The sequence below is a fragment of the Plasmodium fragile genome, assembly GCF_000956335.1.
Source record: "Plasmodium fragile strain nilgiri unplaced genomic scaffold supercont1.35, whole genome shotgun sequence".
Lineage (NCBI taxonomy): Eukaryota > Apicomplexa > Aconoidasida > Haemosporida > Plasmodiidae > Plasmodium > Plasmodium fragile.
In genome coordinates, this window is record NW_012192615.1 from 29,313 (window position 1) to 45,051 (window position 15,739).

Consider the following 15,739-nt stretch of genomic DNA (forward strand, 5'->3'; position numbering starts at 1 on the left):
GCTCCACACCACTTCTCCTCATCGCTCCACCTCATCACTGCTCCACACCACTTCTCCCCATCGCTCCACCTCATCACTGCTCCACACCACTTCTCCCCATCACTGCAGATCAACGTGGGTAACGCCACGGTGGAAGAGCTGAACCTGAAGCTCCTAGTTCTACGACAAGAGGATCACAAGTTTGACGCGAACAAGCTGATGAAGGCATTTCCAAACGATACAATAGACCTCCTGCGGGTGAAGGACTTGCTCATATGTCTTTGTCAGGACTACCTGTACGTTCTGAACATACGCAAAAACCAAAGAGTAATTTATTTTTTTAAAAAAAGTTGCTACACGAATGGGGTTCTTCATTTGCAGAAGAAAGAAACTCTTTTTTGTGACTGCACAGATTTGAATGTGCGTTTTAAAGAGAGTAGTAGTAACATGTGCCACAGGAAGGGGAAGCTTTTTATCCTTACCCGGAGATGTGTCCTGGAAGGGACTCTGTCGAGGGACCACAACAACTTGGTGAAGCTCATAAAGTGGAGGAAGGTTTATACGTTCAAGTATGACTTAGCCAAGTCCTCTCTTTGTTTCTTTGGAGGCAGGGTCCATTTCGTATGCTGCTACAATGGGCTGTGCGGCAGAGCCGACGTGGATTTGCTCGTCAGGGGGCGTGGGGGGCGCAGTCTGGCAAGGCGTGTCAGAGGTGGGCGCGCGGGAGTGTCTTCGCGGAAGAGAAAGGCAGCCCTCCCGTCGTACCCAGCCAAGAGGGAGAAATTGCTCAAAGGGGAGGAGCGTGCTGGGGGACACCCCACGGGGGAATCGCCACGGGATGTGGACGTAGCACACGATGTGGACCTGGTGCCTGCCAGTGGGGATTCCCCCAATGCACCTCCCCCTGTTGCAACCCCGCGTGGAGACCCGGCGAGAGCGACCAGGAGGGTGCGGCCAAATGACAACTTCCTAATGGACCTCCTGATCTACCTAAACAAAAACCCAATGGTCAACGAACACACGAAAGGACTCAACCACACCAAGTATGATTACCTATTTCATAAATATAAAAAAAAAATAAAAATTCTCGAAGGTAATTTTTCCTTAATAAATGCCCAGGGGGGAATCGAGTACGTCCCTTCCCTGTTTATACTTAAGAGGAGGAAGAACAGGAGAGAAAAAATAAGAAGCTCTCTTGGGCTAGGAAATGTGAGTCATAAGAAAATAATAACCATAGTGGACAAAATACCAGCCAAGGGGATGTTAACAGATTTAATTAAGTCCAATGAAGAACCCAGCTTGGTAAACAGAAGCAGCTACTTCGCCCTTATAGGGAATAAAAAATATAGCAGTGTGCAAAAAATTTTCTTTAGAGTTCCTTTCAGCACTTTGTTAAATGTTTCCTTTGGAGGGGCGTGCACAAGGAGTGTGTGTGCCACTGAGGGGGGAACAAGGCATCGAGCGGGTCAGTATGTTATGATTAACCTTGAAGGATGGACACGCCAGGAGGAGGCTGGTGAAGGTGGGCCTTATAATGAAGTGGGAGATGGGAGAGGGTACGGTGATCAAAATATTACCACTGATGGGGGAGCAGCAGGCAATGGACTCATAAGGAGAAGCCTCCTCCTATGCGTGGGCAACCTTAATACATGGGGACAGAAAAAAGGGACCAGGACAAAAATGACTCTTCTGAATGAGCACAAGGAAGGATTAGTGGTTGAACCTACAACTAGTGGGTTGCATGTTTCAGACGTGGGGGACAAGACTAGGGAAACTCTACTTAGCAACCATCGCGCCAAATTTATTTACACGCTAAGGGGAGAGAGCGTGCAAGGGGAACCATCTCACGAGGTGGTGGAGTTCCCTCCAACAGGAACAGCCAAGGCCAACACCTTTCGTGCTTTTTTCAGATTCTACCCTTTTGTTCATTACAGCAGGAGGGATGTGAAGAGATACCTGGAGATGGTTTACAACCCTGGAGCGGAGCATTCTCTTGAAGGGGGAAACGAATGGGATGACGAACAGGAGAGTCAACGGGACACCCCACCAGATGCAGGCGATAGTACCTGTTGCCACAAGCAAAATCACATCACATTTGAGTTGAAACAAAAATGCGCACAATTTTTTTTAATGGAGAGAAAAAAAAATACACACTTGAATATGGAAGGGAATTGCATAGCGTTGTTACGGTTTAAGGGTTTACTAGTGCAGGTCTGCCGGGAGGAGATCAACGTGTCTCTTTACTCCAACACGTGCATGGTGCTTAGGAGGGTTTGTGTGCAGGACGCAGTGGTGGAATGCAAGCTGGTGAGGAAGTTTTTAGTTCTGCGACACGAAAGCGGCAGCTGCTCTGTGTACACGTTCCACTTGGACGCAGTGACAAACTTGTTACATCTGGTACATGAAGTCACATCCCTACTGAACATGTGCGTTTTGCGCTGCCTAGATGTGGAGAGTGGGGACGACGAAGAAATTAACCTCCTCCGATTTGCAACCTGTGTCATGGAGAGAGCAGCACTGAAGGGGGGTCAAGAAGCATCTTGCCCATGGAATTCCACCAACACAATGGAGGAAAATCTTCTCTCCCTCTTCCAAACCAACACGCCAGATATGTTTTGCGCCATTTTGAACAGCATGGGTGGTTCAGAAGTGGGAGAAATACTCTCCTTGTACACCCGGTTGAACAACGTCCGCTGCATCTCCACGGTTAAGAGCAAGGCCCAGAGTCTTCTCTCCTTCCTGAATGACTCGAACTGCACGCTCCACATTTTCCACCTCGAGAAGAAGCGCACAATTTTTGTTAGTAACCCTTTGTTAGCCGTTCCCAAGTACGTGTACCACGCGAAATGGGGGAAAGGTGGGATATGTGCGAACGGAGCGAAAGGAGAGGCGTCTGGGGGGGAATTCCTCCTCGAGACGTACAAACTCGAAGAGGTAATAAATGTTCTCCTCTTCCCACTGGGCTCCAACTACATCTTAATCGTTTTCCTAACCGGGAGACCCATCCTGATATACAAAAGTATGCGCCAAGTGAAAAGCATGAGCAGATTGAAATTCCAGGTGGTCACACACAGGTACACACAGCCGTTGCTCAGCAACGTGCATTTTGTGAAGGACCCCAGTGGTGAAAACATGCAAGTCGTTACCGCTTCGCGCGACAAGGCAGAAATGAACAACGGTTTTGTCCTGTACATAGATGGAAGGAAGAGGGGACGGAAGAGCGGAAGGAAGAAGGCAAAGACAAAAGGGGACAATGTTACACTTCAAACAAGTGAAAGAAAAAAAAAAAAAAAAAAAAAAAAATTATCAAAATGTATAGTAGGTTATCCTCATGTAAATTTCTCCAAGGTGGACCTAAGTCACGTCAGTGGTGGTAATCTGGAAGAGCAACTTTATAAGAAGGTCCGGGCCTACAACGAGACCTTCCCCCCCCTACTGCTGTCCAATTGTAGGGGCAAGCTATTTGTTCACCGCTGCGATGAGGAGGAACAAGTGGCAACGGAGGAGACACAACCCAAGAGTATTATAACGATTGACCGTAATGCGTTTCTCAGGGTTGACGCAAGGGGGATTCGTATCGTTAGTATTGAGGAGGAGGAAAAAGTGTGTGCAGGTGGCCCACATGGCGGCCAGGACAGCGGTCATCACGAATACCAATTAAACCGCGACATCGCGCGAGCGCTAAGTGAAGATTGTCCCCCCCTGGAGGTGACCTGCCACCACAGCAACGTTGACAAGGTGCAAATACACAACGAGGTGTTTCTTCTAAAAAGTCCCCTCCTCAGCAAATTCTCCTTCAACGATGACTTCATCTCCAAGCTGTTTTTGTCCTACCCCTATGTCTGCAAAATAGCTGTGTCCCAGTTTGAGTACATTCTGAAGAGGGGCCAAAAAAGGGGCCAAAAAGAAGACCCAAAAGAGGCAGAGAACAAGCCAACCGCAGAAATGGAGGAAAAAACGGAGCAAGAAACGAATCAGCCAACTGCACCTAACGAACAAAAGGAACCCCCCAACAGGGAAGACCCCACCGTACACAAAATAACCCGCGGAAAAATCATCTGCGCCGTCGTTCGAGTCAAGTACAATGAATACCACTGCCTGAAGAAGCTACAAAAAAAAAGACTAACCATGCAAAAGGACGAACTTCGAAATAACGTGGCATATGCAGGGGAGGAAGAAGTTCAGTGCGTGCCAAATGTGCACTTGCAGGACAGCATTAACAATCAGTACACGCACAAGATGAAGGGGTTCCTCTGTACTAACGATAAGGAGGAGGAGGACGGAGTCACAAGGAACGACGAAGAGCTTATGCGGAAGAACAACCAACCCATTTGCTCCGCAAAAACAAATGCCAAGTTTAGTAAGTTACTTATTTTACACGAGTGTGATACAAAAAGGGTGTATGGGTACTACACGTTTGAGCACAGTGAGGAAATCCATTGTGTTTCGTTCGGGTGTCTCCATGGGAAGGAGCACATTTACGTGAGCACTAGTTTGAATATTGGCGAGAGGGTCGAAACGCAGGGCAACATTTACGTGTTTGATTTAAGCGGAGTATTCCCCCGCGTGGGCGACGATCCCGTGAGGGACGCGAAGGAGGGAAAGGAAGCAGGAGAAGAAGGAGAAGCGTGCTCCCCCACTGGGAAGGGCAAAAAAGGGAAGCTGTCTGTATACATGAAGAAGACCTATAACAGCTCAGTGACACAGATTCACCCGTTCTACATACACAGCGAGGGGTGCCCGAATGGGGGGTTGGGTAGTGCCCTGCAGAGCATCCTCCTCAGTCGTAGTGGAGACATCAAGCATTGTGCTAAGTACAGCGGACGAAGAGAGAATGGGGAACTGCTTTCAGGAGAGGAGGAAGTGCGCAATACGTATGCTAGGAGCATCGCGACAGGGAGGGCGAATAGGAAAAGTAAAAAAATTGACCCCAATGTACACTGCAATATCGTTCACTGCATTAACTCGAAGCTTTTTATTCATGAAGTGAATGAAAATGATTTTACTAAAGGTGCCTTCTTGGACAATAATTTTTTCATCACTGATATTAAGGTAGTAAAGAATTTTTTTATCGTAGCAGATTTATACAGGGGAATATTTATTAACATGTATAATTATGAACACCAACACGATAGCCGAAGCATTATCCCAATATCAACCCCTTTTTTTAGTTCCAATTTAAACATACTCTCTTGTCAGTACATTGTGTTGGACTCACTCATTTGTATTATCGCTGTGGATGTCTTCAATAACTTTTTAACTTTTTCATTTCGCAATTACCAATCTGTGGACACTCTGTACATTGTTAATTTTTTTAATTTTAGTAGAAGAATACTTAAATATGTGAATGCCGTTCATCCAGGTCGGAGATCAAACTCTGCTTTGTCCATTTCGAACGACGGGTCTGTTCACTTATTCCACCCACTGAGCAGTAAATCTTTTGTTTTCTTCAAGGAGACCTACAACATAGTTAGGAAGTCCCTCTTTCCCCACTTGGCACTGAATGCGCATGCAGATTTGAGCCCAGATGTCTTCACCCAATCGGCCAGACTCAACCTCCACAAGAGGACAAACTCGTTTGGGATCAAAAATGTCCTCTTCGACGACATGCTACGGTAGGAGCGGAAGCGGCTTTCCCGGCCAAGGCACTCGTGCGAAGTGGCCATTAAGCTACTTGCAGTGACGGCGCAGCGACGAGCCAGCTACACGTACACACTTCTTCCCACCGCTTTCCCCCTTTAGGCAACTCCCCTTTTACTCCGCCCAAGTCCTTCAAGAGTTATTCTTCAAAAGGGCCAACCTGCTGGAGCACATAACGATAGTAATAACCAACTGCACGGGTGACTGCTTCCCCATCGAGGAGGAGCAGCGGCTGCGACATGATTTATTTTCCCGCTGGTGCACTCGCCGCGTATTTATCCCGCCTCTCATTCTCCACTTCCCATTCCCATTCCCCACTTCTCAGGGTGAGCTCCTAATCGAGTTGAGTTGCTTGAACGAACGGTAACCCGCGCGCCACACCTGTAGGCCAAATTCGCAGCCCATTTGGGAGGATATCCTTTCCCCCGCACGATGTAGTAGTCCTTTTTTTTTTTTTTTTTCAATCACTCGATAACTCTTTACGATAAGTGGGCGACTTGCTCAGCACGCCGCCCCGTTGACCGCTTAAGAAATTCCACCCCGTTTGACCGCTTAAGAAAATTTTTAAAATGGACAGTCGTAGGAGGAACGACAAGTGTTTCCTACGTACGTGTTCGTGCTTGCGTTTGTGTGTGTGCGTGTTGCCCATGGGGTGTGTGGCTCCTCTTAACATATTGCTCCACGAGGAGTAGCAGAGGAAACATGAAAAAAAAAAAAAAAAAAAAAAAAAAAAGGGTACACTCCCACCGACGCATTGCAGGAAAAATATGCAAATGGATCATCGATGGGAAGACCTCCCTTTTACAATTCGTACATTTTTAAATGCAATATAAATGTAATATAAAAATAATACATGTTTCGTTTGAAAGAGGAGAAATCTCACACACACACATATATATATACACATAAGAAGGCCCTTTTCTCTCGCGGATGGTCCTTCACCTTTTATATATGTGCATATGGACTTGGGGTAAAAAATGAATCTCGCTATAAAACACGCCTAATGCCGCTGTGTGTCTCTAATACTTCTTGGCCAAGCGAGCACATGCCTCCAGAGATATCTTAATCATATTTTCAAGTTTTTCTGGAACGAGGTTATTATCAAAATCGCCTTCATCCCATTTAAAGGGGCACCCATCAACGATAAAGATTCCTCCCGTTTTTACCTTTCGCAGAGTACCCATAACCATTAAGGTTGCTACTTCCATTTCCACAACAGCGACATTAGCCTTTGAGTAATCCTCCAGCCTCGTTGGGATGATCTTGTGGGGGTAGTACAGGTCAGAAGACAAACTAATTCCATTGAAAACGGGGACCTTTAATTCCTGTGCAACTTTGTTTAATGTGTCGTATACCTCGTAATCGGCGACAGCTGGAAAGTCTGCATGAATCATTAGGTGAGATACTCTGTCCTCCCGTACGGCTGCGTTACATACGCAGATGTCTCCTCTTTTTATTTCATTTGGTTGGAGAGACCCACAAGAACCAGCACGAATGATTACCTTTGCTCCGTTATTCATGAGCTCTTCAAAACAGATTGCACATCCTGCTGATCCAACTCCGTGGCTCACACACAAAAACTTTTGCCCTTTGTACGTGCACTCAACACTTTTGTATTCTCTATTAAATGCCAAATCTATGTACGAGTCACATAACACCTTTACCTTGTCAACACGACCTGGGTCCCCTACCACCAGCACCACTGGGGTTGTTTGAGATGGGGTCAGCTTGATGTGCCTTTGTGCTTCTTCCTTCATTATTTCGCACAAGGGGGTTCGCCAGAAAAAAGAGGGGGAAAAAAAAAATTCCTGCTGGGGAGGGGTGTGCTTGTACACAACAACCGGGCGGGAAGCCTTCGTCGGTAGGCACTTGAGCGACTCTCGTCGGTTAGCTTCTCAATTGGTGCGGTGATGCCGCTTCGCAGCTTCGAAAATTTGCCGCTTCACAGATTTGCCGCTTCACAGCTTCGAAAATTTGCCGCTTCACAGATTTGCCGCTTCGCAGCTTCGAAAATTTGCCGCTTCGCAGATTTGCACTTGTGTGCTGTTATTCTGGTGGCGCGCGTGTGAATTGGGAAAATGAAAGCCAAACAACAAACGTGTAGAGAGGAGTTGCAAAAAAAAAAATTAAATTGAAAAATAAAAAAATGTTGCAAGTGAAGGGGAAAAGATAATTGAAATAAAAAATGTGCCTCACAAAAATATTCTCGACAAAATGCTCCACCAAAGTGTGCTTGAAAAAAAAAAAAAAAAAAAAAAAAAAAAAAAAAAAAAACTTGTGCCTCCCCACCGTGGTGAAAACGCACCCTCAGCAAAATTGCAAAATGTCGTCACCAACATTTCCCCATAAGTAACAGCTGCGCACCAGGGGTATGGGGTGCCCCCATGAGGGGCATAAACAAACAGCACTTGCACGAGGCATTCACAAAAAAGGAATACACCCCTCCCTACACGAGACGCACAACGCGTCCTCCCCATCCACTGTACCTTGTGGCGACGTCGTGCAAATGCAAATTGAAGTTCTTTTAAAAAAAAAAAAAAAACAGGCAAAATGGGAGTATGCAGAAAAAAATAAGTGTGCTGATTTATCACAAATGCTCAAAGTGGTTTAAAGGTGGTAAAAAAAAAAAAGGGGGGCATACAATATTGACGTGGCGTCGTTCCTCAAAAAAAAAAAAAAAAGAAAAAAGAGGTATGCTCTAACCCCCCCCGGTGCAGGCTACATGTGCACGCTACATGCTGCACGGTGCGCGGTGCCCGATGGCGATATTCCCGGGCGTGTTACATAATAACACACGTCATGTGCGTAGAGCAGGTGCCCTCTCCCCGATTAGGAAAAAAAAAAAAAAAAAAACCACATTAAACATTTTTCAGAGCAGTATGCACCTGCCCCCCCGTACATATTTGTGGTACACATATAAATTTCTTATAATGCAACAGTGCTGAACGGCCCAGATATTTTGAGCCCTTCCTGTCGTCACTTCTTCATGCGCATATTATCAGTTGCTATTAACCCCAAGTGGGCCCTCAGCTGCTGAACCCCAAAATTCTTCAAACTGGACACATTAAATAAGTAGCTGTTTATTTTCATGTCGTAGGTGGCATTATCCTTGTGGGTGCGTTCGTTGAGGAATTTTACTTTCTTCTTGTAATTATCAATCACGGAGAGGACTTTAAACATAAGTTTGTGTAGCTCGTGTGCCTATATGCAGTTGTGTTGGGTGTGGCGTAGGTAGGGATAGGAAGTGTATATATCTTATACGAAAAAGCACATTTTAAAAACCTCACTGATGCGCGAAAAGTGTTAAAAAGGTGAAAAAAAAAAAAAAAAAGCCACTCAGAGATATATATATATATATTTTACTACTCTCCTTTTTTTTTTTTTTGTGTGTGTGTGAAATATACCCGAAGCTTATCCACCTTGGTAAGGATAATTTGAAAAGGCACTCCTTTGGTTATTAGCATGTCCAGTAAGACAAAATCGTGTGGAGTGAAAAACTCTGTACATTCAATCAAACACAGAGCGCGCTTCAAGTTAACCGCTCTCTTCAAATACTCCTCGATAAGGATGGACCAGTTGTCACGCATGTCCTTGGCAACCTTGGCAAACCCATAGCCGGGTAAGTCCACGATGGAGAGGTGATTTAGTAAGTTGAAAATAAACAAATGCCGCGTACGCCCCTGCGTGGACACAGAAAGGTGAAAAAAAACAAATGGCCAATTTGCACACGCAAAAAACGGGAGAAAAAAAAAGTGGTGTAAGTACTGCAACACATTCTTCATCACAAATGTTTACTTCTGCTTGGGAGCAGCTAGGGCGCATAGATGGAGAAGAGACTCCTGGTGGACAGGAACGATGGGGTTCTATTCAGTTCAGCATCAACGAGTGAGCTTTGCATATTGTCACTGATGGGTCAATTAAATGTGTATTTGCCCCTTTTTTTTTTTTTTTTTTTGGTGTAAAATTACCGGCGTCTTTGAGGCCTGCGCTACTTCCCTATTGTTTAGCAGGGCGTTGATTAAACTCGATTTGCCGACGTTGGACCGTCCGAATATGGCTACCTGCATGTTGGAAATTCAAAGAGGGGCGGGGGTGAGGGGTCCTTTTGTCGCACGCTTGTAGGGTCATAATAACGCCTCTAGTTTTTTTTTTTTACGCGATAGATTTGTGCATGTTGATAATGCGTTTTTTTTTTTTTTTTTTTTTTTGCCTACCTGCGGGATGGCTGAAGGCTTATACTTATGAATTGTTTGGGCTACATAAACTGGGTAGGCAATAATTTTCGAGTTGAAAATGGAGTTGCACTTTTTAATCTGCATTGGGGGGAGAAATTGGGCCAAGTGGCGAGCTGTGGTTTGTTCGTTCAGGTGCGGGTTGGTACAATTCGGCACAGACGTTCTTTAAGGGGCCGATTTTTCCTTATGAGGTTTGTCACGCGGTGGCTACGGCGACTTTACAACTTCAATGCACCATAGATTGCCTTCTTTTGCGAAAAAAGAAGAAAAAGGAAACGGAAACGCAATCGCCATTCGTGCACACATCGCATGAGGTTTAATCACACTTTCGTAAGACACCATTTAGGCACATCCTTATGTAAAAAATTGAGGATATAAATTGGTCTGTTCTATGCTTTCCCCATTTTGGTTAAGCAAAATTTCCGCGCCATCATGCGACCGCACTTGCAAGTGCTCGTCGGTATATTCACCTACATGTTTTTCATCAGTCAGCCAAAAGGGGAGCTGTTCCTCATTTAAAAAATTGATATTAAGGAATGGCTTCGCCAAGTACGGCGTTCCTGCTACTGCACGGGGGACACGGTGGACAGTCAAGGATGTATATTCCGGGGGAGAGGACACAACATGTAAGCAGGTATGAAAGCGCGCACTGATATATTTGTATGCGTCATTATATGCACATGTGCGTTTTCGCAATTTCCGCACAGCCTCTCCTACGCGTAGGGGTTTTACACAAATGCCCTTCTACACGCACTTGCACCCATTTGGACTAATCTCCACGTACGTGCGTCTTCCTTGAAGAGGGACTGTGTGGCCTTCCTTATCATTTTAACAACGTCGGTGTTCCATCGGCACGAGAGAGATGCTCACGTGGGTGGGAAAAAAAAAAAAAAAAAAAAATCAAGCCATGCCAAGACTCACGAACAGGTGGAACAACAACAACAGGGAACGCGGCACGGGCACTTAAAAAAGGAGCAAAAGAAACTACAACACATTGTTGTCAAACTCCGAAAAAAAAAAAAAAAAGGACTAATAAAACTCTATGTATGCAGTTACAATTTGGCCCAGTGGCTTTACGCTACATTACAGCACAAAACAGCGGTGATTTTTTTTTTTTTTTTTTTTTTTTTTTTTTTTTTTTTCCTTTTTTTTTTCCTTTTTTTTTTCCTTTTTTTACCTTGCCGTTCATACAGAAAAAAAAAAAAAAAATTCCATAAAAAAGGTCACACGGCGTTTGTTCGCATTAAAGGAGTTAAAATAAAAAACATTGTAGGTCCACGTGGTTGAAGTTTATAAATTTGGGATAGAGCATACAGTTATTGGATAAGCTATCGTAAAAGCGATGAGCGACCGAGCAACGGAGCAACAACGCAACGAAACAACCCAGCAGAGTTACCACTACAGTCACAGCATAACAGCGGGAAGGCAACGGGAAACAGCTGGGAAAATGAAGCCAAAGTGAATGTCCAAGGGAAGCGCAAAACACGAAATTGAGGGAACGCTCGAGGGTGGGAGTTTGAAGCGAGTTGCGCAGTTGGTTCGTACTTAAATTGGTTGACTTCAAATTGGCTAGCTGCTTAACGGTTGACGTGGCACGCAAACCGATCTGCCACTTTAAAAAATTATCGACAAAGGAGAATACGTAGTGGAGAAAAAAAGGCAGGAACCACTCATCAGCGATCCCAAGCGCGCTACACGAAACTCCACCGATTTTAGAGCTGAAGAGAAACAACAACAAAAAAAAAAAAAAAGACCCACGAAGAATAAATAAACAGAAATCTCCAACACGCAAAATCCTACATTTAAATATAGCTCGTGCAATTTGAACTGAAGAGCTACTCATTTTATACGGCCCCCCTCGCTGTCAGACTTTTGTCCTCAGAGCAAACGTTTTTAATGATGGAAAGTGGGTGTAGCAGCAACAAGTTTAACAGGATACATTTGCGTTTTTTTTCTTTCATAACGGGATAGTGGGGGAACGCACACATCGTTCTACGGTATTTGCTCCCTTTGCCCCGTTTGCCCAGTTTTCCCGCCCACGTGGAACCATTTCCTTTTTTTCTTTTTTTTTTTTTAATAAACGGGGGTGTTAAAAAATGTTACCGTTTAGGCCCCTTAGCCAGTTTGTTTTTCAGTTCCTCATCATAACGTCCACTGCTTTGGGCAAGGCCTTCATACAGGTAAGACGGACGCAAGTGCGGGGGAGGACTCCATAGCTCACTGAACCATGTGGGCACCCGTGGAACATTTGTTACGACTGCATGTGTGCACTCCGCGTTTGAGTTTTCGCCGCCCAATTTATTGCCCTCTTATTGCCCCCTTTTTTGCCATTTGTAACCCCCAACAGGCATACAAAGAAATCATAAAGAACAGGAACACGCACTTCATTAAGGAAAAGTACAGCACGTGCATGAACGTGGAGGAGGCGCTGAACATCCTGAGCGTGGATAAGAGCAAGGTTTATAAAAAATTAACCAAGGAAGAATTGAATACCCTGCGGGAGGAGATTCACAATAGACACATGATATTGAGCAAGTTGAATGAGAAGAGCGGGCCGTACAATGGCTCAGCTTACATTCAGAAGAAGGCAGAAATTGCCAGGGACGTGTTGTTGCAGAGTTTGAAGCAGCACTGATCGTGCGCGAGTTTGGGCACATGCGCAGCTGCATGTGCGTTAATATAAATGCCAGTGTGCACACCAACGTTTCCTCCTCCCCCCCAAGCTTACTATTCTATTGCTATCGCTGTCGTGATCGCGGTCGCAATAATGATCTGCATCTCCATCAGTGTGGTTTTGTTTCTTTGTCCCATTTCTTCACCATTCGAGCAGTTTTCCTTTTTTTTTTTTTTTTTTTTTGTATCCCCTCCGCAGATATGTACATACACATGCGTACTGTATATGTGTATAATCCCCGCGCCTGTATGGCCCTCCTTTTTTTTTTTTTTTTTTAAAATTAAATTCCTGTAGAAAATTGTGGCTAAGTTGTAATTTTCCCACGCGAAAATGACGCAGCGTGCGGAGTGCGACGCTCGAAGCGGAATGGGACAGGGCAGCTCAATGACGCGACCACCCTAGTGCTCCTTGCTGCCGCTACACCTGCCGAGTAGTTGTCACCTATTTGTTTTTTCTTCGTTGGTCGGTCATGTCCCACTGCGTTCGGAAAACTTCTGCATGTTAAATGTAGCAGCCGCTTGGTCATATATGTGCAGAGGTGCTGAGCATGTTTGACTGACTTACCTGTACGCATTTCTTTTGTTAAATGTGTATTGGGGGCAGCGTAGTTTTTCCCGCAGATCATCGAACGGGCCCCTTGATATGCATCTTGCGTGTGGGTTCCTGAAGTGGAGTCGCGGGGCCATTTTTCCGCTTCTTCAAATAACTAGCAAAAGTAATGGTCGGAATTTTCTTCACAATTGAAGCGTTTTCCTTTCCCTTGGGATATTTTAACACGAACATGTTCATATCGAAATTACGTTTACACCCGTTACTATTTATAAATCGAATTTTGCCAAACACATTTCTCTCGTTCCAACTCTGATCATGAACTCCCATGATAGACCACATGATAGAAGCATACCCACTGGGGGTCTTGCCATCAATGGACAATTCTTCATTTAATTGTATGGCATATTTCAGAGCAGTCTGCGAGTTGGCTGACCAGTTCAGAATTTTCTTGGCCCAAAAAACTTTTAAAAACTCATGCATGACCCCTTCATTGATCAGTTGTAGTTGGCAACAATTCCACATCTCATTATGTGTGTTCGCATTTTTAAAGTCTTCATAATCGTATAAATATTCCCTCTTGTCTGCGTCGTGTTTTTTCAGACTTTCCTTGGCCCATTCCCTGCCGCCTTCGAAGTTGTTATAGTTTCTGTTATAGTAGCAGTAGTTGTCCGCTAACTCCTTGCGCATGATGAAGTCGTCGCTGAAGGACTCCTTCCCGCTCACAGCGTGTATGGACGGGTTGTTGTACGCGTGCTTGTGCACCTCCAGCACGCACCTGCGGGGAAACGTAAAAGGTAAAGCGTGAAACGTGAAACGGGTGATAAGGAAGAAGTCGAACAGGCTACACAGTACCCGCTAGCGGGCACATTGTCCGCCGGCTGGTCGCCTTCACGCCGCCTGGCCGCGTGCACGCCGCTCTCCCATACCTCTGGGCAGATAGGACCCCCAAGTTTATGTACAGCAGCAGCACGCTGCCGGCGTCGCTGTTCGGGTCGTTCCTCTTGACGTTGTACTTGTCCAGGGCCTTGGTGCAAAAATCGCTCAGCAATTCCTGCGCCTTGTTTTCGGTGAGGACAAAATTGGGGACCACTGCACAAGTGTTAGACACGGTGAGCTTGCTGACCACCTCGTCCACGTCGAATGGGTCAGGGAATTTCAAATTTTGCTCAAAAGGTTCTACCGACACATACTCAATTAGGAAGGTTGGTAGGAGGGCCTGTATCTTTGGCTTGATGGTCCTCACTGAGCATTCCTCGACCTTGGAAGTGACCCACATGGGGACAACATTGTGTGAATCCACTTGGACCATTTTAACCTTCCTCTTGTTACACAAATGAGTTAGCGATTTAATGAATGCTTTCTCATCGTGCAACACATGCAGGTCACACGTGATTACTTTTACGTGATGTGTTTTTATGAACTCACTAAATTCGTCAATCATGTACAAAGGTAAAATGTAAAAGGGGATGTTAATTTGCTTCAGTGCATTCTCTAGGTTTTTTAAGACTTTCAACTTTGTGTAAATAAATCGGTTCGTTACTTTTTCTTTCCTATTCAGACATGTGCATGCGATGAGGGTGTACCCCTTCTTTTTGGCCATCTCCTGTGCGTATGTCAATGCCCAGTTGTCATTCACACGGAAGTCCCTCGTCAGAAGAAGAAGTAGAGTGTCCTGCTGCTCGTGCACTTGGTTCGTAGGGCTAGAAATGGCATCGATAGCATCTGTTCCCTCTTCTTTGATGCTACACCTCGGTTCTACTACATTTCCTCCACCGTCACTGGCACAACCCTTCGGATTGGCGGCATCTGCCCCTCCGCTGCTCTCAGTACCACTTTCGAAGGAGGTCAAGCACCGGATCCTCTTGGCCAAAATTGTCATTTTTTTTTCCCGTGATGTCTCATATGGGTTTCTTTTTCGTTTTTCTTCACTCCCCTTCGGATGCACTGATGGGAGGTTCGTTTTGCTTTTGTGTCCGTGGAGCGTCCATGGGGACACCTTCCTTAGAGAGGCGAACTTGCCGCGGTTCCACGCGGGGCCATTTCGCGGTGCAACAATGGGCGCGGCAGTGGGCGTCAATTGTGAGCCCAATTTGGGCGCCAATTTTGAGGTCAATTTGGGCGTCAAATTTGCGGCCAATTTTGAGGCCAATTTTGGTGTCGACCTTGGCGCAGAATTGGGCGAGAAGCCCGCTGGGCTATTTTGGGGAACGCCGCGGCTTCTCGCTAATCCCTTAGGGGTCACCTCCGAGGCATTCCCTCTCTCCATAAACTCCTTTTTGCTTCCTACCGCGCTGTCCTTTCCTGTCGCTAAATCACTCGTGCCTCTCGCTTCTGCCTTTTTGCCCCCCAGTTCGTGCATCAGTTTGGTCAATTTTTCTGGCTTGCATCCTTCCTCCCTGTTTGACGTTTCCGCTTTGTACGTGCCCATGTTAGACGCACGTTCTTCTCCTGATATCCACAGCAGGTCATCACTGGGTTCTTTTTTCACAGACGTCCCTTCATGCAGATTTGTTTTTTTTTTGTCTTGTTCCTCAGGTTGATTTAATTTTGAACTCTGTGTGTTTGTCTTTTCTTCATTGATGTCACTTTTTCGGTTCTCGTTAATCACATGTTCTGTTTTTTTTTTTTTTTTTTTTTTTTTTTTTTTTTTTTTTTTTTT

At 45.4% G+C, this 15,739-nt stretch overlaps 5 protein-coding genes across 5 annotated transcripts in view; 2 read left to right on the forward strand and 3 right to left on the reverse strand.

The window, feature by feature from the left end:
- The window catches only part of AK88_03172 (uncharacterized protein), a gene marked incomplete at both ends in the record, with an annotated part of 7,314 nt that extends 1,328 nt beyond the window's left edge, over positions 1-5,986 (forward strand). The window contains 3 exons of the mRNA XM_012480794.1: positions 109-5,594; positions 5,722-5,800; positions 5,945-5,986. Of these exons, the coding sequence (XP_012336217.1) occupies positions 109-5,594; positions 5,722-5,800; positions 5,945-5,986 (5,607 nt within the window). The remainder of the gene's footprint in view (positions 1-108; positions 5,595-5,721; positions 5,801-5,944) is intronic.
- A 652-nt stretch (positions 5,987-6,638) lies between these two features.
- AK88_03173 (uncharacterized protein) lies at positions 6,639-7,376 on the reverse strand (the record flags this gene model as incomplete). The annotated part of the gene is made up of 1 exon (XM_012480795.1): positions 6,639-7,376. The coding sequence occupies one exon, from the start codon at positions 7,374-7,376 to the stop codon at positions 6,639-6,641; it is 738 nt and encodes a 245-aa protein (XP_012336218.1).
- A 1,219-nt stretch (positions 7,377-8,595) lies between these two features.
- AK88_03174 (ribosome biogenesis GTP-binding protein YsxC) lies at positions 8,596-10,681 on the reverse strand (the record flags this gene model as incomplete). The annotated part of the gene is made up of 6 exons (XM_012480796.1): positions 8,596-8,820; positions 9,024-9,299; positions 9,588-9,680; positions 9,834-9,932; positions 10,329-10,420; positions 10,639-10,681. The coding sequence occupies 6 exons, from the start codon at positions 10,679-10,681 to the stop codon at positions 8,596-8,598; spliced, it is 828 nt and encodes a 275-aa protein (XP_012336219.1).
- Positions 10,682-11,950: 1,269 nt separating this feature from the next.
- AK88_03175 (uncharacterized protein) lies at positions 11,951-12,489 on the forward strand (the record flags this gene model as incomplete). The annotated part of the gene is made up of 2 exons (XM_012480797.1): positions 11,951-12,034; positions 12,202-12,489. 2 exons carry the CDS (start codon positions 11,951-11,953, stop codon positions 12,487-12,489), a joined length of 372 nt encoding a protein of 123 aa, XP_012336220.1.
- Positions 12,490-13,149: 660 nt separating this feature from the next.
- Positions 13,150-15,508, reverse strand: AK88_03176 (uncharacterized protein; the record flags this gene model as incomplete). The annotated part of the gene is made up of 2 exons (XM_012480798.1): positions 13,150-13,855; positions 14,007-15,508. 2 exons carry the CDS (start codon positions 15,506-15,508, stop codon positions 13,150-13,152), a joined length of 2,208 nt encoding a protein of 735 aa, XP_012336221.1.
- Between the last annotated feature and the right edge of the window lie 231 nt (positions 15,509-15,739).